This window comes from Morchella sextelata (genome assembly GCF_020137385.1).
Source record: "Morchella sextelata strain SCLS chromosome Unknown scls_25, whole genome shotgun sequence".
NCBI lineage: Eukaryota > Fungi > Ascomycota > Pezizomycetes > Pezizales > Morchellaceae > Morchella > Morchella sextelata.
Window position 1 is genome coordinate 350,180 of NW_025408640.1, and position 19,269 is coordinate 369,448.

Consider the following 19,269-nt stretch of genomic DNA (forward strand, 5'->3'; position numbering starts at 1 on the left):
TTCCGTCAGTGATAACATAGCAATCTGGGGATACTCCTGACCTGACTCATCAGAGTCCCCTTTTAAAAATCCTCATCGAAATCCATCTCAGATTCCGATCCGCGTTCTCGCACAAACGCTTGCCCACTGGTATACTCCGCAGCAGCCGTCGCAGCCGGCTTCTTAGCACGGTGCCTCATTCGCTTTCTCTGAGGTTGGGGTTCCGGTGGTTCCATATCGTGGTCGCCATCGTCATCGCGGGTACGCTTTCGGGAGAAAGAGGAGATAGATGCACTGCTGTTAGCATCTGAACGACACCATTTCCAAAGATGACCCTTTCGGCCACATCGCACACAGGCTCCATCGGTCTTTCGCTGTTCTCGGACCGGCTGTGGAACTCCTTTGGTGGCTTCATCGTAGTCGTGGTATATTGGCTTATTCCCCGACTTGTTCTTGCTGGTGCTCTTCTTATCTTGCCCTTTTTCCTTCTCCTCGATCTGAGCTCTTCCCTTGATCTTAAACCCCTTCTCCTTCTGCCGCGAGTTCCCACCATTATTCGACTCCCTTCCTCTCGACTCCGCTTTCCCCAACATCTTCACCTGCTCTTGATAAGCCTCATGAGCCTTACCGGCTCGTTCCAACTGTTGGATGTACTCGGAGTCGTCCTCGGTTGGATCGAAGCGTGAGTGGCGCTCTCGGATTTCATTTGGTAGCCCTTGGAGCAGGGCGGCACGATAGGATGCTCCTTTCATCTGAGCGTGCTGGTTCATGATCTCCATTCTCGTCAGGTAGTCTCCGATGTTAGCAGAGTACTTAAACTGCTGCATCTTCATCGCGTTCTCCATAGCCTCTTGAGTGCTTAAGAAACGTTTCCTAATCTCCTGACGGAACCGAGCCCAAGTAGCGTAGTCCGCGGCTGCCGGTCCTAGCATCTTGGTCTCGATGTATTCCATGAACCATTCCTTTGCCAACCCACACGTATACGTTCCGGCGAACAGTACCTTGTTCCTGTCCGTTCGGAATTTCTTGGGTTTCTGCTCGAAGTAGATCTCGCACTCCATGAGCCAATGCCGCAGGTTATGCTTCCTGGCATTATCGAACTCAAAGGGTATTTTGGCGAGCGAATCTACCATATCGTCGTCTTCTGGCGGCGCCGAATTCCGGTTCCCGCCTCGGTTTCTTCTCCAATTCTTCCGACCGTGCGACCATTCACTGTTGTCGTCGTCATCGTCGTCGGAAGGTTCTGGGTCTCCCCCAACGTTTCCTCTTGGTGGGTTTTGTGGCGGTTGATTCCCACCATTTCCACCAACTGGAGCAGCTCCCACCGGTCCTCTGCCACTATTGCCATGCACTGGGCCGGCATCCTCCGGTTGCCTGCCTCCATTTCCTCCTACGGGACCAGCATTTCCTCCTACTGGGCCAGCATTTTCGGGTTTCTTGCCATTGCCAACAGGAACCGTTCGGGGTGCAGTAGGGTCCAGGGGAATGCTCGCCATGGAGGGTGCTACCGACAAATGCTGTCGTAGACGTTCCTCCATTTCGGCTATTCGTTGGTTTCTCACGTCATCGGACTGCTTGAACTGTGCCAACAGTTCCCGCTGTTCCCTTTTCTCCTGCTCTCGCTCTTCTCTTGCAACTCTCAGCTGTCGTTCCGCCTCCAACAGTTGGTCCTGGGTTATTCGATGGTTACGGTCCAGAATCTCGTGGTCGGCGGCTCGTGCCGTTTCTTGCATTTGTCGAACATTTTCGACGAGCTCAAAGAGCGATTCGAGATGTTGCTTCTGGGCGATGGCTTCTTGCCGTGCTTTCTTATCCAGAATTTGCCCACTCCCCTGCACTTGTTCCTGGAGGTTTTGTAGCTGCTGCCAAACGGCCTGTCCAGCTGTACCAAGATACCTCATTTGTGCCTCATGGGTATCCAAAAACTCCTGCATGGACCTCGTAAACTGGGCTTGAGTAGTACGTTTACTCGTTGACCTAGTGTGTGTAGAGGGTCCTCCCTGGAGTAGGGGATCGGGGCTAACAGCCTCAGATAGTACCATAGCGTCCTCTGCGGCCTCGTCTGTTACGGCCGAGGTATCTACGAAATAATCCCTTCGGAATGCCATTATGGTAAGGGATAATAATGATAGTTCTCTTTTTTTTTAAGGTGACTTCGTTACTCCAAGTGAACTTGTGAGTAACAATATACTGTGAGGGATGCGTACCAGACCACAAGAGTACACTACGCAGAGCTCAGAGTTCGGCTAACAGCTACAAAGGTAGAAGTCTCCAAGGTCTCTTCAGTCAACGTCGAGTATAATTCTCTTTGATCCGATACGGGCCCCGCGAGCTACGTTATCAACAAAGATTCACTAGAGTTAGCGTGTGATGTTCGACCGTCTTCGACGTAATAGTTCAGGTAGAGTTCGAAGTCACGATAGAGTAAAGTATTTCAGAAAGTATAGTCAATAAAGTTGTAACTCGCGTATCAACGATTTATATTGTTAAGACTCTGATTTCGCCGATGATGGTTTGGCTAGTCAGTGAATGACACAGTATTTATATCCCTCGCTTATGTCTCGAGGACCCAGTCTACTAATGATACAGAATACACTCGGGGCATGCCCGAGACCCTGAAAAACAACCAAGAACATTTTAACTCCTAAGTCCGTAACCCAAACTCCTAAAGCCGCTGAAACCCCTCAACCTATTTATCCACTCTAATACGCGTTTCCCTGTCGATGTTTCTTCTCCATCGGCCGTCTGGTGGATAATCGTCAGCGTCGGCTATTCGGAGGTCTCGGACGGCAAGGCTACCTACTCAGGCCTCTTCCCACATCGCTTTCCCACATAGCAGAGTCCTCTCATGCCCACAGGTACCGCCGATAGGTACTCGGTCGGCTGGCAGCTTGCGCCGATTCACTCCGAGCGGTCCGATCTTCGATCTGATTGATTCCAGCTGTCCCTCATATATCCACCGGTACCAAAACACTCCCCTCCGGCGGTTTGACGCTCCGGGGGTTATTATTGGGGTCGAAAACGTGTTTTTTATGACTCTGGGTTCTTTGGTCGTAATTTGGTCGCCTCACACTCCGCGAGTGTGGTCAAGAGTTGATATTAGCGTACAGAGGGTATTGGGGTATCTACTAGCCTTTCTCTCACTCCCGTAAATGCTTGACATGCCCGTAACAGCTCCTGTACAACCGGTGTCAAACAGGAAAGACCCTTGGGCGCCTTCATCCTTTCCTTTGACCGTCCATGACAGTCCTGCCTTCAGTATAGGTCTTTTTCCATGTACTGGTAAGGAGAGAAGCTTCTGTTCCAACCTTCTTTGCTTAACAGCGGGTTCTGAACTCGTTTCTCTTTGTCTTTTCAACATAGCTAATAGCTTCGGGCACTACTAAGATCAAAGATCCTTTGGTTCTATTCCCAAGCGATAATATAGCAGATATAGTGTGTAGTAGTCTTTTAGCAGCGGTTTGGAAGTGTCTTGATAACAAATGTAACTTTGGTAGAGCACTGACAGACCAGCTGTTTCGGGTCTTAAACCCATCCTCAGAGTGCTTGGAGCAATCAAATAGGCGGAAACACAATCATAATTTATTCAAGAGAAACATAGAAACCCCAAAACCCATATAAAAAGAAAACTAGTAAACATAGACTCAGACAGACACTTTTCTACCAGATGATTTCATTGTCCGAGTCTTGCTCAGGCTGAAAAACAAAATCTTCTGTAACCTCCGGGAGTACAACAAGTGGATCTTCTGCTACTACAGCAGCCACTTTGGCCTTTTTTTGAGAGTTGGACTTGCCATTCCCTCTTTTCCGCTTTTGTACTCTTACTGCTGCCACTCGGACAACAGTAGGTTCCTTGGACCAACAATCGGTCCATTTGTGTCTGGACTTGCCGCACTATTGCACAAGTCAGTCTATGCACTCTACCAATAGGGAGTACCGGAAGGTCATACCTTCAAGCATACTTCTGCTTTCCTTCTTTCTTCTAGAATATCCGCCGGGATACCCTTCACTTCCACCGCTTTGTCTTTAGGTCCGGGAGTCTTCTGAGGTCCGGAGGAGCTCGCAGCTTCTCTTTTCCTCTTAGGCTGCTGGTCCTTCTGAGCGGGAGGATCTTTCTTGGTCCGAGGGTGCACTTTCTCAGCTGCCATCCCTTGGTACCTCTCATGGGTGTGCCCCAACTCTCTTAGAGCAGCTATCCGCTCCATCAAGGACTTTGGCTTGGGATTAAAAAGAGCCCAACTCATGCCTAGGTCCGGAAGGAGGGAATTATGAATCTTATCATCCACCAACTGACCCTCATAGCCAGTCTTCCACATCAGCTGAATGATAGTATTCAGGAAGAGGTCTATTCCTCCTCGAGCTGTGTGGGTGAGGGTATTTCAATGGGCTACAACATCATCTCTAGAGATGGCTTCCCCGAAGGCTGCTCTAAAAGCGTCCACAAAGGGATCCCAGCGCTTCCATCTTTGATCCAACACCATCGGCATTCCAGCAAGACGGTTGGCAGAGGTTTGATCAATGGAGTTGTGATATGCCTCATACCATCGGATCTGTGAGGGATGCGTACCAGACCACAAGAGTACACTACGCAGAGCTCAGAGTTCGGCTAACAGCTACAAAGGTAGAAGTCTCCAAGGTCTCTTCAGTCAACGTCGGGTATGATTCTCCTTGATCCGATACGGGCCCCGCGAGCTACGTTATCAACAAAGATTCACTAGAGTTAGCGTAGGATGTTCGACCGTCTTCGACGTAATAGTTCAGGTAGAGTTCGAAGTCACGATAGAGTAAAGTAATTCCAAAAGTATAGTCAAATAAAGTTGTAACTCGCGTATCAACGATTTATATTGTTAAGACTCTGATTTCGCCGATGATGGTTTGGCTAGTCAGTGAATGACACAGTATTTATATCCCTCGCTTATGTCTCGAGGACCCAGTCTACTAATAATACAGAATACACTCGGGGCATGCCCGAGACCCTGAAAAACAACCAAGAACATTTAACTCCTAAGTCCGTAACCCAAACTCCTAAACCCGCTGAAACCCCTCAACCTATTTATCCACTCTAATGCACGTTTCCCTGTCGATGTTTCTTCTCCATCGGCCGTCTGGTGGATCATCGTCAGCGTCGGCTATTCGGAGGTCTCGGACGGCAAGGCTACCTACTCAGGCCTCTTCCCACATCGCTTTCCCACATAGCAGAGTCCTCTCATGCCCACAGGTACCGCCGATAGGTACTCGGTCGGCTGGCAGCTTGCGCCGATTCGCTCCGAGCGGTCCGATCTTCGATCCGATTGATTCCAGCTGTCCCTCATATATCCACCGGTACCAAAACACTCCCCTCCGGCGGTTTGACGCTCCGGGGGTTATTATTGGGGTCGAAAACGTGTTTTTTATGACTCTGGGTTTTTTGGTCGTAATTTGGTCGCACCACACTCCGCGAGTGTGGTCCAGAGTTGATATTAGCGTACAGAGGGTATTGGAGTATCTACTAGCCTTTCTCTCACTCCCGTAAATGCTTGGCATGCCCGTAACAGAAAGGCTGTCTTCCACTCGTCGCCGTCTTTGATCCTGATGAGGTTATAACCTTCCTTCAGGTCAATCTTCGAGAAGATAACCGCGCCTGCCACTCGATCTCGCAGCTCGTCCATAAGCGGTAACGGATACCTGTTCTTAATGGACACACGGTTAAGTCCACGGTAGTCCACGCAAAGTCGCAGACTACCGTCCTTCTTCTTCACAAATAGGATTGGGGCTCCTGCTGGGGATTTGCTCGGCCTAATTTTTCCCAATCGCAACATTTTGTCTAGGTACTCCCGAAGCACCTTCAGCTCGACTTCGGATAGGGAGTAAACGGGTCCCCATGGGGGTTGCTTCCCTGGTTCGAGATCTATCGCATGGTCGTAGGATCGATGCGGTGGTAACTTGTCTGCTTCTGATGGTAAGAAGACTTTAAGGAACCCATGGAGCCAAGAGGGAAGAGTTTCACGGAGGTTGACCGATTCATCTTCCAAAAGACAGATGCTACCAATGAATTGGGCCTCCGGATCGTCCAGTACACCCTCGTCCATTTCTATTTGAGGTTCCTTGTCAGTGAAGCATCGACTCTTACAGTTCTCACCATCGTAGGAAACTTCCCCATTTGCCCCTATAACCGGCTTGTGTTCTTTCAACCACCAGTTTGGTAGTATCGCATCGATGCCAGGCGGGAGAGGGGCGATCTCGAATGATAGTTGCGTTTGATGCCCCCTTGACATTATAATTAATGGTTGTGTAAAGGCGTGTCCCGTGCCCTTCATAACTTCTCCTGTAAATCCAAATACCCGGGCCGGGACGTCTCGTTTCACCTTCGGGACCTCAAAACTATCAACAAAAACATCAGACAAAACAGGACCAGTTGCACCAGTATCCAACAACACCTTACAAGGTAAACACTTTTCCGCAAAACAAAGGAACTGATTAACGATAGGTCGAGGACCATGAATAGGTTCCTCCAAAATTTTCTGTTTTTTCTCCGGTTGGGACGCTCTCCCTTCCTGCCTTTTTCTTTTCATATTTTTTTTGTGGTTTTCCGTCAGTGATAACATAGCAATCTGGGGATACTCCTGACCTGACTCATCAGAGTCCCCTTTTAAAAATCCTCGTCGAAATCCATCTCGGATTCCGATCCGCGTTCTCGCACAAACGCTTGCCCACTGGTATACTCCGCAGCAGCCGTCGCAGCCGGCTTCTTAGCACGGTGCCTCATTCGCTTTCTCTGAGGTTGGGGTTCCGGGGGTTCCATATCGTGGTCGCCATCGTCATCGCGGGTACGCTTTCGGGAGAAAGAGGAGATAGATGCACTGCTGTTAGCATCTGAACGACACCATTTCCAAAGATGACCCTTTCGGCCACATCGCACACAGGCTCCGTCGGTCTTTCGCTGTTCTCGGACCGGCTGTGGAACTCCTTTGGTGGCTTCATCGTAGTCGTGGTATATTGGCTTGTTCCCCGACTTATTCTTGCTGGTGCTCTTCTTATCTTGCCCTTTTTCCTTCTCCTCAGTCTGAGCCCTCCCCTTGATCTTAAATCCCTTCTCCTTCTGCCGCGAGTTCCCACCGTTATTCGACTCCCTTCCCCTCGACTCCGCTTTCCCCAACATCTTCATCTGCTCTTGATAAGCCTCGTGAGCCTTGCCGGCTCGTTCCAACTGTTGGATGTACTCGGAGTCGTCATCGGTTGGATCGAAACGTGAGTGGCGCTCCCGGATTTCATTTGGTAGCCCTTGGAGCAGGGCGGCGCGATAGGATGCTCCTTTCATCTGAGCGTGCTGGTTCATGATCTCCATTCTCGTCAGGTAGTCTCCGATGTTAGCAGAGTACTTAAACTGCTGCATCTTCATCGCGTTCTCCATAGCCTCTTGAGTGCTTAAGAAACGTTTCCTAATTTCTTGACGGAACCGAGTCCAAGTAGCGTAGTCCGCGGCTGCCGGTCCTAGCATCTTGGTCTCGATGTATTCCATGAACCATTCCTTTGCCAACCCACACGTATACGTTCCAGCGAACAGTACCTTGTTCCTGTCCGTTCGGAACTTCTTGGGCTTCTGCTCGAAGTAGATCTCGCACTCCATGAGCCAATGCCGCAGGTTATGCTTCCTGGCATTATCGAACTCAAAGGGTATTTTAGCGAGCGAATCTACCATATCGTCGTCTTCAGGTGGCGCCGAATTCCGGTTTCCGCCTCGGTTCATTCTCCAATTCTTCCGACCGTGCAACCATTCACTGTTATCGTCGTCATCGTCGTCGGAAGGTTCTGGACCTCCCCCAACGTTTCCTCTTGGTGGGTTCTGGGGAGGTTGATTTCCACCATTCCCGCCGACGGGGGCAGCTCCCACCGGTTTCTTGCCACTATTTCCCTGCACTGGGCCGGCATCCTCTGGTTGCCTGCCTCCATTTCCTCCTACAGGGCCAGCGTTTCCTCCTACTGGGCCAGCATTTTCGGGGTTCTTGCCATTACCAACAGGAACCGTTTGGGGTGCAGTAGGGTCCAGGGGAATGCTCACCATGGAGGGTGCTACCGACATATGTTGTCGTAGGCGTTCCTCCATCTCGGCTATTCGTTGGTTTCTTACATCATCAGACTGCTTGAATTGTGCCAACAATTCCCGCTGTTCCCTTTTTTCCTGCTCTCGCTCTTCTCTTGCAAGTCTCAGCTGCCGTTCCGCCTCCAACAGTTGGTTCTGGGTAATTCGATGGTTACGGTCCAGGACCTCGTGGTCGGCGGCTCGTGCTGCTTCGTGTTCTTGTTGGAAATGGGAGACGAGCTCAAAGAGCGATTCGAGATGTTGCTTCTGGGCGATGGCTTCTTGCCGTACTTTCTTATCCAGAACCTGCCCACTCCCCTGCACTTGTTCCTGGAGGTTTTGTAGCTGCTGCCAAACGGCCTGTCCAGCTGCACCAAGATACCTCATGTGTGCCTCATGGGTATCCAAAAACTCCTGCATGGACCTCGTAAACTGGGCTTGAGCAGAGTTTCTCTTCGTCGACCTAGTGTGTGTAGAGGGTCCTCCCTGGAGTAGGGGATCTGGGCTAGCAGCCCTTGATATCACCATAGAATCTTCTCCTCCGGCCTCCTCAGTTACGGCCGAGGTATCTATGAAGTAATTATCCCTTCGGGTAGACATTTCTACAGATAATCTTTAAGGCTCAAGTCACCTTCAGATTATTCTTCCTCTATAAAAATGTCCGCCCTCTCGGCTCCAGATGCACCCCTTCAGATTGAATGGCAGCCGGTGCCCCTCCAGCTTGATGCCACCGGGCAGACACAGCTTGTCAAGAAGCCCAGGACCGCTCTACAGACCTACATTCCCGGCTGTGAGCCTGTCTGGCAGGATACCGATGAGGTTTCCTTACAACAGTTCTTCATAGAGCTTCAGACCTACCTCCAGCACAGCCTGCAGAGTCAGTTGAACCGAGGCAGTCAGGCACTGCTCATTGTACAAGAGCGCCAGGCAGCACAGAATGCTCTGATGGCAGAAGCTCTAGAGTACATGAGGTCGGAAGTCAACTCTGTTCAGGAAGAGCTCCGGAGGTATGCAGAAAAAGATGAACTGAATGCCGATGTTGATGCTATGGAGATTGAGTGGACCAATCCGGCCACTCCACCAGACTTTGTTGCCGAGATACAGAGAGCTCTTGATGAGGGAAGGTTGGTGGTGGGTAGACCAGCAACTCCGGCACCACTTTCAGTCTCCAGGTCCTCTTCCAGAGCAGCTACCAGGACAATGCAGCGGAAGACCAGCCCCTTTGCAGCATTTCCGGTCCGATCCACTAGGAGAGTTATCCCTATTGTGCAGCCAGCGGTGGGGGCTTCACCCTTACCACCTAGCCGCTTCGGTGGAACACATCCACTCCTTGGAGGAGCCGACCGATCCTTTGACTATGAAGGAGAGTTCTTCTCAGGTGCAGGCCGAGGACCTCCTAGTCCGCTAGCCAGGAACCCAGGAAGGTTTACCATGTCTGGGGCTGCTCAACCAGCAGCAACCTCACCACTGGCCAGCAACCCGGCACCAGTAGCACCTGTGGCCCCTTCTGCTGCGGCCACCGCTCCCCCTCCAGCTCAGGCACAGGGAGGAAGTGGCGGAGATCAGAATCCTCCAGCTCAGGCACAGGGAGGAAGTGGCGGAAATCAGAACCCTCCACCTCCAGCAGCCCGCGCTCCCGCTCCAGGAGATTCGGATAACTCTGACAGCTCAGACTCGGAACCAGAAGGTGGTGACAGAAGAAATTGGCGGAGATACCTTAAGAAGAAGTTGGAGAAGCAACAGAAGAATCTGTTGGCAATGATGTCCCAGCAGTATCAACCTCCGACCACCTCCCACCCTTCTACTTCCACCAGGGCTCGAGAACCAAAGGCACCACCACCTTCCAAGTTCCAGGGCAAGGCGGAGCAAGTGGAGACCTTTATCCGGCAATGTGAGAATGTCTTCTCCATTGAGAGCCTATCCTTTACCTCTGAGGAGGTTAAGATCCGATATGCAGGCAACTTGATGGAAGGTGAGGCAGCGATCCGATGGTATGAGGCATACCACAATTCAATTGATCAAGCCTCCGCCAACCGCCTTGCTGGGATGCCGGTGCAGTTGGATCAGAGATGGAAGCGCTGGGATTCCTTTGTGGATGCTTTTAGAGCTGCCTTCGGTGAAGCCATCTCTAGAGATGATGCTGTAGCCCAATGGAATACCCTCGCTCACACAGCTCGAGGAGGAATAGACCTCTTCCTGAATACTATCATTCAGCTGATGTGGAAGACTGGCTATGAGGGTCAGTTGGTGGATGATAAGATTCATAATTCCCTCCTCCCAGACCTAGGCATGAGTTGGGCTCTTTTTAATCCCAAGCCAAAGTCCTTGATGGAGCGGATAGCTGCTCTAAGAGAGTTAGGGCACACCCATGAGAGGTACCAAGGGATGGCAGCTGAGAAAGCGCACCCTCGGACCAAGAAAGATCCCCCCGCTCAGAAGGACCAGCAGCCTAAGAGGAAAAGAGAAGCTGTGAGCTCCTCCGGCCCTCAGAAGACTCCCGGACCTAAGGATAAAGCGGTGGAACTGAAGGGTATCCCGGGGGATATTCTAGAAGAAAGAAGGAAAGCAGAAGTATGCTTGAAGGTATGACCTTCCGGTACTCCCTATTGGTAGAGTGCATAGACTGACTTGTGCAATAGTGCGGCAAGTCCAGACACAAATGGACCGATTGTTGGTCCAAGGAACCTACTGTTGTCCGAGTGGCAGCAGTAAGAGTACAAAAGCGGAAAAGAGGGAATGGCAAGTCCAACTCTCAGAAGAAGGCTAAAGTGGCTGCTGTAGTAGCAGAAGATCCACTTGTTGTACTCCCGGAGGTTACAGAAGATTTTGTTTTTCAGCCTGAGCAAGACTCGGACAATGAAATCATCTGGTAGAAAAGTGTCTGTTTTAGTCTATGTTTACTAGTTTTCTTTCATATGGGTTTTCGGTTTCTATGCTTTTCTTGAAAAAAAATTATGATTGTGTTTCCGCCTATTTGATTTGCTCCAAGCACTCTGAGGATGGGTTTAAGACCCGAAACAGCTGGTCTGTCAGTGCTCTACCAAAGTTATATTTGCTACCAAGACACTTCCAAACCGCTGTTAAAAAGACTACTACACAATACATCTGCTATATTATCGCTTGGGAATAGAACCAAAGGATCCCTGATCTTAGTAGTGCCCGAAGCTATTAGCTATGTTGAAAAGACAAAGAGAACCAAGTCCGGAAACCGCTGTTAAGCAGAGAAAGTTGGAACAGAGGCTTCCCTCCTTACCAGTACATGGAAAAAGACCTATACTGAAGGCAAGACTGTCATGGACGGTCAAAGGAAAGGATGAAGGCGCCCAAGGGTCTTTCCTGTTCGACACCGGTTGTACAGGAGCTATCCTCAATCAGAGTTTTGTCAGGAAACATGGAATTCCCTTAGTGCGGCGGGATCAACCTCTAACAATGTTTGATGCTCAAGGAGATGTCATGATGGGAGGAGGCGAGTATTACACTCACCCGGTCCGTATGACTATGGGAGATCATAAAGAGACACTCCGATGGGAGGTGGCTACTTTGGAGGAAGGAATGACCGGTTACCTGCCAATTAGTTGGGCTAGGAAGCATAACCCGGACATCAATTGGGAACTCAACACCATGAGCTGGAGGAGTGACTACTGCAAGCAGAATTGTCTCCCAGCGGCCACCAAGATTGAGCTGATCTCTCCATACCAGATGTTGGAAGAAGAAGAGACGGTCTATCAATTGGTTGGTTCAGTATGGCATGATGAGGACGGAGGTGATATTGCTGAGAAGATACACCACCTATACCGGGATTGGGCTGATGTGTTCAGTCAAGAGAAGATTGAGGAAATGCCGCCGCATTCCCATAATGATTTAAAGATCAAACTCTTGCCTGGGACCGCTCCCCCATTTGGCCCGCTGTACCCATGTTCCGCTCCAGAATTGAAGGCCCTCCGAGAGTACCTGGACAAAGAATTGTCTTCAGGAAAGATCTCTAGATCTAACAGCCCTGCTGCGGCGCCCATACTGTTCATTCCTAAGAAGGATGGGACATTGCGGATTTGTGTGGACTACAGAGGATTGAACAAGGTCACTGTCAAGGACAAGTACCCGCTGCCTATCATGAGTGAGCTCAGAGACAGGTTGTTCAAGGCCAAGATCTTCACAAAGATAGACCTGAAGAACGGCTTCAATTTGATCAGGATAGCAGAAGGTGATGAGTGGAAGACCGCTTTCAGAACCCGCTATGGACTGTATCAGTATAATGTGATGCCGTTTGGTCTATGCAATGCTCCCTCCGCTTTTCAGGCAATGATCAATGATGTGCTAAAGGAACTACTGGATGAAGGAGTGGTTGTCTATATTGACGACATCCTCATCTACTCGGAGACTGAGAAAGAGCATGAGCTATTGGTCAAGAGGGTACTACAGAAGCTTAGGGAAGCTAAGCTCTGTGCCTCGATCAGTAAGACATCCTTCCATGTCCGAGAAGTAGAATACCTAGGCTATCACATCTCGGAAGAAGGAGTATCTATGTCAGAAGACAAGGTGGAGGCAGTTAAGGAATGGCCGGTCCCTGAGAATATCAAGGCAGTACAGGCATTCCTCGGATTTGCAAACTTCTATCGCCGCTTCATTGAAGGCTTCAGTAAGGTTTGCAAGCCATTAACTGACCTCTTGCAAAAAGACAAGAAATGGTCTTGGACGGCAGCACATGAGCAGGCCTTTGAAGAACTCAAGAGGCTGTTCACAAGCGCTCCAATCCTTCTTCACTTTGACCCTAGTAGGAGAACGGTGGTCGAGACAGATGCCAGTGATTTTGCCAAGGGAGCAGTGCTCTCTCAGTATGGGGACGATGGAAAGCTACATCCGGTGGCATTCTATTCTAAGAAGTTCTCCCCTGCTGAGATCAACTATGACATTCATGATAAGGAAATGGGAGCTATTGTAGCCTCTTTCCGGGAATGGGAACACATGCTCAAATCTTGTGAGCAAGAGATCACGGTTTTTACAGACCACAAGAACTTGGAGTACTTTAACTCTACCAAAGTTCTCACTAGGCGGCAAGCTAGATGGTCTGAAGATCTCGCAGGCTACAATTTCAAAGTTGTCTACAGACCGGGAGAAAAGAATGGCAAGACTGATGTGCTATCTAGGCGCTGGGATCACCGCCTTGGAGAGGGAGGTGAAACTCTGCAGCCGGAGCCACAGATCTTTTTTAGGCCAGGTCAATTGGTTTTGGATCCTGCAAAGCTAGCGGCTGTCAGGGTTAATCAATTGCAGAATACATTCTTAGAGCGCCTGTACACGGCTGCTAAAGAGGATAGTTTCTGGCAGGAATTGCACCGCTCTCTGGTTGAAAGGAAACCAAATTTGGACCAGAACTTGTCGGTCAAGAACGGTCTCATCTTCTACAAAAATAGATGGTATATACCCAAGGACAAGAAGCTTCAGATGGAAATACTGTCCGATACCCATGACTCTAAGGTGGCTGGTCATTTTGGCCAATTTAAGACACTAGAGCGGGTGAAAAACAACTTCTTTTGGCCCAACATGGATAATGATGTTGAGGAATATGTCCGGAGCTGTGACAGCTGCCAGAGGAATAAGACCTCAAGACACAAGAAGTTTGGTATGCTCCAACCGTTGGAGATACCCTATCGGCCATGGACTTCCATCTCTATGGACTTCATTGTGGGACTACCGGAATCTAGTGGGTTTACAAAGATCTGGGTAATAGTGGACCGTTTTTTAAAGATGGCACACTACATCCCTCTTCCTACCCTCAATAAGACGGAAGATTTGGCTAAGTTGTTCTTGAAGGAAGTTTGGAGACTCCATGGTTTACCTGATGACATAGTCTCGGACAGAGATAGCAGGTTCATCTCTCACTTTTGGCAATCTCTCATGAGTCTCCTCAATGTGAAGCTGAAGATGTCCACATCTTTCCACCCCCAAACGGACGGTCAAACAGAAAGAGTTAACCAGACCCTGGAACATTACTTGCGGAGTTATTGTTCATATCAACAGGATGACTGGGCAGAACTCTTGCCTTTGGCAGAGTATGCATATAACTCGGCGGTCTCTGAGTCTACCAAAGTATCGGCTTTTTATGCCAACTATGGATATGAACCCAGGACCAACTGGCCGGCCCCAAAGGAAGGAGTAGAATGGAACAATCCAGCGAGCGAGGTCATGATATCTCAATGGGAATCTATCTGGCAGGCTATGAACGCCAGCTTGGGTAAAGCTAGATTAAGGATGGCCCGGTGGTACGATGCTCATGCCCTGGCACCGCCTGAAATCAAGCCCGGAGATGAAGTAATGTTGGACCGGCGCAATGTGCAAACAAAGCGGCCTTTGGGAAAATTGGATCAGAAGAAGATGGGACCTTTTAAGGTCTTAGAAGCTATTGGTACCCGTGCCTACAAGCTCTCTCTTCCCCCTCAAATGGGAATCCACCCGGTCTTTCATGTCTCTCTTCTGGAACCTTACCGAGCACCGGTAGATCCTGAGAGAAGAGTTCCACCACCGGAACCCGAGGAGATTGAAGGAGAACAGAACTGGGTTGTCCGAGAGGTAGCTGATAGCCGGGTCAATAAGAAAAGGAGACGAGTGGAATACCTAGTGCTGTGGGAAGGTTATGAAAACGAGGATGCTACATGGGAACCTTGGGAGCATCTCAAGAAGAGTGCTGAAGAAGCCCTTCGGGATTTCCATATGAGGTATCCTAAGAAACCCAAGGACAAGCGGATTGTTGGGGTGTAGATTATTCCCTCTTGGGTTTTCATTTCCTTGCATATCATGGAGTTTCTTGTCATATAGAATGAATGGTAATAGAATGGTTATAGATCTCGGAGACCAAGATCCTGGAAGAGGGGAGTGGTGTAACGGAGCCATTTCAACTGTCTGGTGTATGAGTGCACACAGGGCCCGGTTACATGCTGAGAGTTATTGTTAGAAGCCAGTTGCACGGTGATATGCAAGTACCAGCAGTGTGGTTAGCTACCAGCTGTTAGAGTAACTACATTCCGGGCGCTAGGAAGGGGATCTATTCATGGGAGCAATGACTGACGAGTCTATGCCTCGCCAGTGTCTAGAAGATCGGCCAGAGTGAAGCTCTGATTGTCCGGTGATCCACTGTATCCTCGGAGCATTGTAAGTCCGCCGAAGGGCAGGGACTATGCTAGGGAAGTCTACAATAAGCGGAAACTCTACAGCAATGATTAAGCTTACACCTGAGCGGCAGCTCATCCATGCAGGTCCTCGGTTGTGTGGCAACCAAGGCTGCAGGTGTCATAAAGGCTTTGACTAAGGGTGGTTGCCTTGGGTATCGGAAACACCTGCTGACGCTTAGAGAAAAGCGGGGTAGCGGTGGTATTGTTTTCCGGTACTGAGGGAAGGCCCACCGGAACTTAGTAAAGGAGTTAGGAGCAGAGGACAGAGGCCTTTTGAAGTATAAGTACTCAGGCTCATTCTCGCCCTTCAGTCCTGTTCTCTCGAGTCTTCATCAGAAAGAAAAACCAAGTTCTTATCGGTAGCAGAGCCCTTAAAGATTATTGAGTTCTAGCGATAGTATCTTTGAATAATCTGCAACCTGATTGTCTATCTTGCACGGCCGTCTCTATTCTATACAAATCTATTCCTCTTAGAAAGACCCCCGTTACAGATAATGATGATAGCTTTTTTTTTTGAGGTGACTTCGTTACTCCAAGTGAACTTGTGAGTAACAATATACTGTGAGGGATGCGTACCAGACCACAAGAGTACACTACGCAGAGCTCAGAGTTCGGCTAACAGCTACAAAGGTAGAAGTCTCCAAGGTCTCTTCAGTCAAGGTCGAGTATGATTCTCCTTGATCCCATACGGGCCCTGCGAGCTACGTTATCGACAAAGATTCACTAGAGTTAGCGTGTGATGTTCGACCGTCTTCGACGTAATAGTTCAGGTAGAGTTCGAAGTCACAATAGAATAAAGTATTTCCAAAAGTATAGTCAAAATAGAGTTGTAACTCCCGTATCAACGATTTATATTGTTAAGACTCTGATTTCGCCGATGATGGTTTGGCTAGTCAGTGAATGACACAGTATTTATATCCCTCGCTTATGTCTCGAGGACCCAGTCTTCTAATAATACAGCATACACTCGGGGCCTGCCCGAGACCCTGAAAAACAACCAAGAACATTTAACTCCTAAGTCCGTAACCCAAACTCCTAAAGCCACTGAAACCCCTCAACCTATTTATCCACTCTAATGCACGTTTCCCTGTCGATGTTTCTTCTCCATCGGCCGTTTGGTGGATAATCGTCAGCGTCGGCTATTCGGAGGTCTCGGACGGCAAGGCTACCTACTCAGGCCTCTTCCCACATCGCTTTCCCACATAGCAGAGTCCTCTCATGCCCACAGGTACCGCCGATAGGTACTCGGTCGGCTGGCAGCTTGCGCCGATTCGCTCCGAGCGGTCCGATCTTCGATCCGATTGATTCCAGCTGTCCCTCATATATCCACCGGTACCAAAACACACCCCTCCGGCGGTTTGACGCTCCGGGGGTTATTATTGGGGTCGAAAACGTGTTTTTTAACTAGGAAAACCGCAACTCCGCATTTGGTCGCATATTGATCGCACCGTACCTCGTAGGTGCGAACCGGAGTTGATAGTGGTGTTGCCATTAGTATTAAAGGGTATAGGGGTATCTACTAGCCTTTCTCTCACTCCCGTAAATGCTTGGCATGCCCGTAACACTTATATTGCTTTGAAGTACAAGACTTATCGCACGCCGACCCGACCGCCTAAACCCGAACCGAACAAAAGAAAGAAAAAACAACAAACACAAACACAAGCGCAAACGAACAAAAACAAGAACAAAGCAAACACAAACGAACACAAGCAATAATCAAGAGAATTCCAGAACGACACTCAACCAGAAAACCCAACGACAAGGAAAGATAACATATCTCAGCGGACTCGAGCGCTGGATCCATCAAAACAAAAAATAAAACCAAAATTAAAGAGTAAAAGGAAACTGCCCTTCCTAATCCCATCCCTAATCATTTTCTTCCATCCCCTCTTCCAGGTCCGCCTCCGCCTCGGCCGACTCGTACCATTTCGAGAGTTGAGATTGTTTTGCAAATTGTAGGATGAGGTCCGTTCTCAGGTTTGTGAACATCCAGTTTTCCCAGGTCATCGCTCCGGGGATCTTTTCTATCAGAGGGGTTCGGATTCGAGCCCACGCTGGGCATTCCATAAGTATGTGTTTCGATGAGTTTTCCATTCCACACTGGCATGGTTCGGGGTCTGTATGAACTGCATGCTTGTCGATTCGGGTGGTCTGGCACCGGATTCGAAATACTTTTTTTACTTCCGTAAGGGTGAGTTTCACTATCTTGGGAGGGTGGCGGAATTCCCCCCGGTGGTGGTAGTTCGGTATTGATTGTGTATTCCATTCTTCCAACAGGTGATCCCGTAGTAGTTTATTTTGGTTCCACTTATCCCTCGCATTTCCGGGGGTCTGATATGGGAGTAGTAGGGAGGCGATTCGGTATAAGCCTGTTCCTTTGATATTTGCTTCTCTGTATGGGAGGAGCTCGATGAGAGATTCATTATTGGGGTGGGTTGCGTCGGTGCAGAGTATTCTGGTTCCGTACTTTCTTGAGCGATATGTCAGAAGATGTTCTAAGGGGGGTAGGCCTGCTTCTCGGAGGAATTTGGCTCTTTTGGTCCATCGTGGTAGGCCGGTGATAATCCGGGCCGCTTCATTGTATAGTGGTTCGAGGGATCTTATAATGTGGTCTGCGCCCGTCCACCAAGCCTCGGATCCGTAGAGTAGACTTGGGAGGAAGCCTTGTGTTATGATGTGGTGAATCGTTTTAACCGTTATGCCTGGCAGGCGAGCAGTGTATCGAATCTGGTGCAGGGCTTTAAGGCCTTTTGCGATCGCTGCTTCGATGTGGGGCCGGAGGGAGAGGGTCGGATCTATCCAGACTCCTACATACTTCAGCCTCTCCTTGGGGTGTATATTGATATTGTTGATTTTGACCGGAAGTCGTGGTTGTTGTGTGGATGATGTGGTGGGCCGGAAGAAGATCAGATCGGATTTATCCGGGTCGTATTTGATTTGGAGTGGCTCAGCTTTTATTAGTCTCTCTCTCATTCGTTCCTCCATTCTCTTGATTGTGAAGCCTGGTGTTTTGGATATTTGCACCAGCGCATCGTCATCAATATATGTGGTGTCCATCTCTTTCGGGCTGCTTGTTGGGTCCAGGATTACTCCAGCATAGATCATGAATAGTACCGGGGACATGGGGCTTCCTTGCGGCACTCCAGAATCATAGGGCTGTGGTTCCTCTAGCTCATGGTTAAATTGGAACTGTAGTTTTCTGCCGGTATTGAATTCCTTGCACCATTCTGTTAAGTAGGTGGGGAATTTTTCTTGGTGCATAATTTCCGCGAGGAGTAGGTGGTCGACGCAGTTAAATGCTCCTTGGATATCGTTGGTTAGGATCGCTGGCCTGTCTCGCCGAGCGATTCCGGTACTGTTTTTCAGTAGTAAGTTTTGTTGTATTGGTGTCAAGGTTCTCAGGAGGACGTCGATTGCCGAGATGGTTGGTCTTCCTCCAAATTGATTCGCTGAGAGTGTGCCTAGGATTTCTCCAGCGGTGCAGAGTCTCTGAGCCACTATCTTCTCCAGGATTTTGCTGAAGCATTGTAGAAGGGAAATGGGCCGATAGGCTTTTGCTTCATGATAGTTTGCTTTGCCGGGTTTCGGGATCGGGATGCACTTAGCTATTTTCCATTCCGCTGGGTGTACTCCGTGTCGGAGCATGGCGGAGAACATGTCTTGGATTAAAGTTGTGTTTGCTCTGACTATCGCCTTAATAAAGGTATAGGGGATGCCGTCCGGGCCGGTCGCCGAATGCGCTGGACAGGAGTCGATTGCTTTATTCAGTTCTTCGGAGGTGACTATGTCGAAGGTGTTGCTAAGGTCAAAAGAGGGGAGCCTAATGTTTAGAGGGGGATGGTCGGGGGACGTCCGTTTTGAGGGGAAAAGTTGAGCTCTTAGAGCTTGGCACTTCCCCGCAAACGTTTCTTCACCTTGTATTGTTGGTATGATTGTGTCTCTTCTCCTTCCTGCATTTAGGATTCTCCAGACCTCACTACCTTTCGCCTCGTTCATTGTCTTTTCCCGCTGGTCCGCTTTTGCTTTCCGGATCATGACTGTCCATTCTCACATGCCTTCCGGTGC

The 19,269-nt window shown here is 49.4% G+C and overlaps 7 protein-coding genes across 7 annotated transcripts; 2 read left to right on the top strand and 5 right to left on the bottom strand.

Annotated features, from left to right (window-relative positions):
• Positions 1-62: 62 nt before the first annotated feature.
• On the bottom strand, positions 63-2,087 carry H6S33_008022 (uncharacterized protein; the record flags this gene model as incomplete). The annotated part of the gene is made up of 1 exon (XM_044839363.1): positions 63-2,087. The coding sequence occupies one exon, from the start codon at positions 2,085-2,087 to the stop codon at positions 63-65; it is 2,025 nt and encodes a 674-aa protein (XP_044688213.1).
• A 959-nt stretch (positions 2,088-3,046) lies between these two features.
• On the bottom strand, positions 3,047-3,340 carry H6S33_008023 (uncharacterized protein; the record flags this gene model as incomplete). Its single annotated transcript, XM_044839364.1, has 1 exon — positions 3,047-3,340. One exon carries the CDS (start codon positions 3,338-3,340, stop codon positions 3,047-3,049), a length of 294 nt encoding a protein of 97 aa, XP_044688214.1.
• A 299-nt stretch (positions 3,341-3,639) lies between these two features.
• H6S33_008024 (uncharacterized protein) lies at positions 3,640-3,873 on the bottom strand (the record flags this gene model as incomplete). The annotated part of the gene is made up of 1 exon (XM_044839365.1): positions 3,640-3,873. A coding segment is annotated over one exon (234 nt), but the record flags the coding sequence as incomplete, so codon positions are not given.
• Positions 3,874-3,929: 56 nt separating this feature from the next.
• Positions 3,930-4,529, bottom strand: H6S33_008025 (uncharacterized protein; the record flags this gene model as incomplete). Its single annotated transcript, XM_044839366.1, has 2 exons — positions 3,930-4,298; positions 4,371-4,529. Coding segments are annotated over 2 exons (528 nt in total), but the record flags the coding sequence as incomplete, so codon positions are not given.
• A 6,148-nt stretch (positions 4,530-10,677) lies between these two features.
• Positions 10,678-10,911, top strand: H6S33_008026 (uncharacterized protein; the record flags this gene model as incomplete). The annotated part of the gene is made up of 1 exon (XM_044839367.1): positions 10,678-10,911. A coding segment is annotated over one exon (234 nt), but the record flags the coding sequence as incomplete, so codon positions are not given.
• Positions 10,912-11,212: 301 nt separating this feature from the next.
• On the top strand, positions 11,213-14,794 carry H6S33_008027 (uncharacterized protein; the record flags this gene model as incomplete). The annotated part of the gene is made up of 1 exon (XM_044839368.1): positions 11,213-14,794. One exon carries the CDS (start codon positions 11,213-11,215, stop codon positions 14,792-14,794), a length of 3,582 nt encoding a protein of 1,193 aa, XP_044688218.1.
• Positions 14,795-17,070: 2,276 nt separating this feature from the next.
• Positions 17,071-19,239, bottom strand: H6S33_008028 (uncharacterized protein; the record flags this gene model as incomplete). The annotated part of the gene is made up of 1 exon (XM_044839370.1): positions 17,071-19,239. The coding sequence occupies one exon, from the start codon at positions 19,237-19,239 to the stop codon at positions 17,071-17,073; it is 2,169 nt and encodes a 722-aa protein (XP_044688219.1).
• Positions 19,240-19,269: the final 30 nt, after the last annotated feature.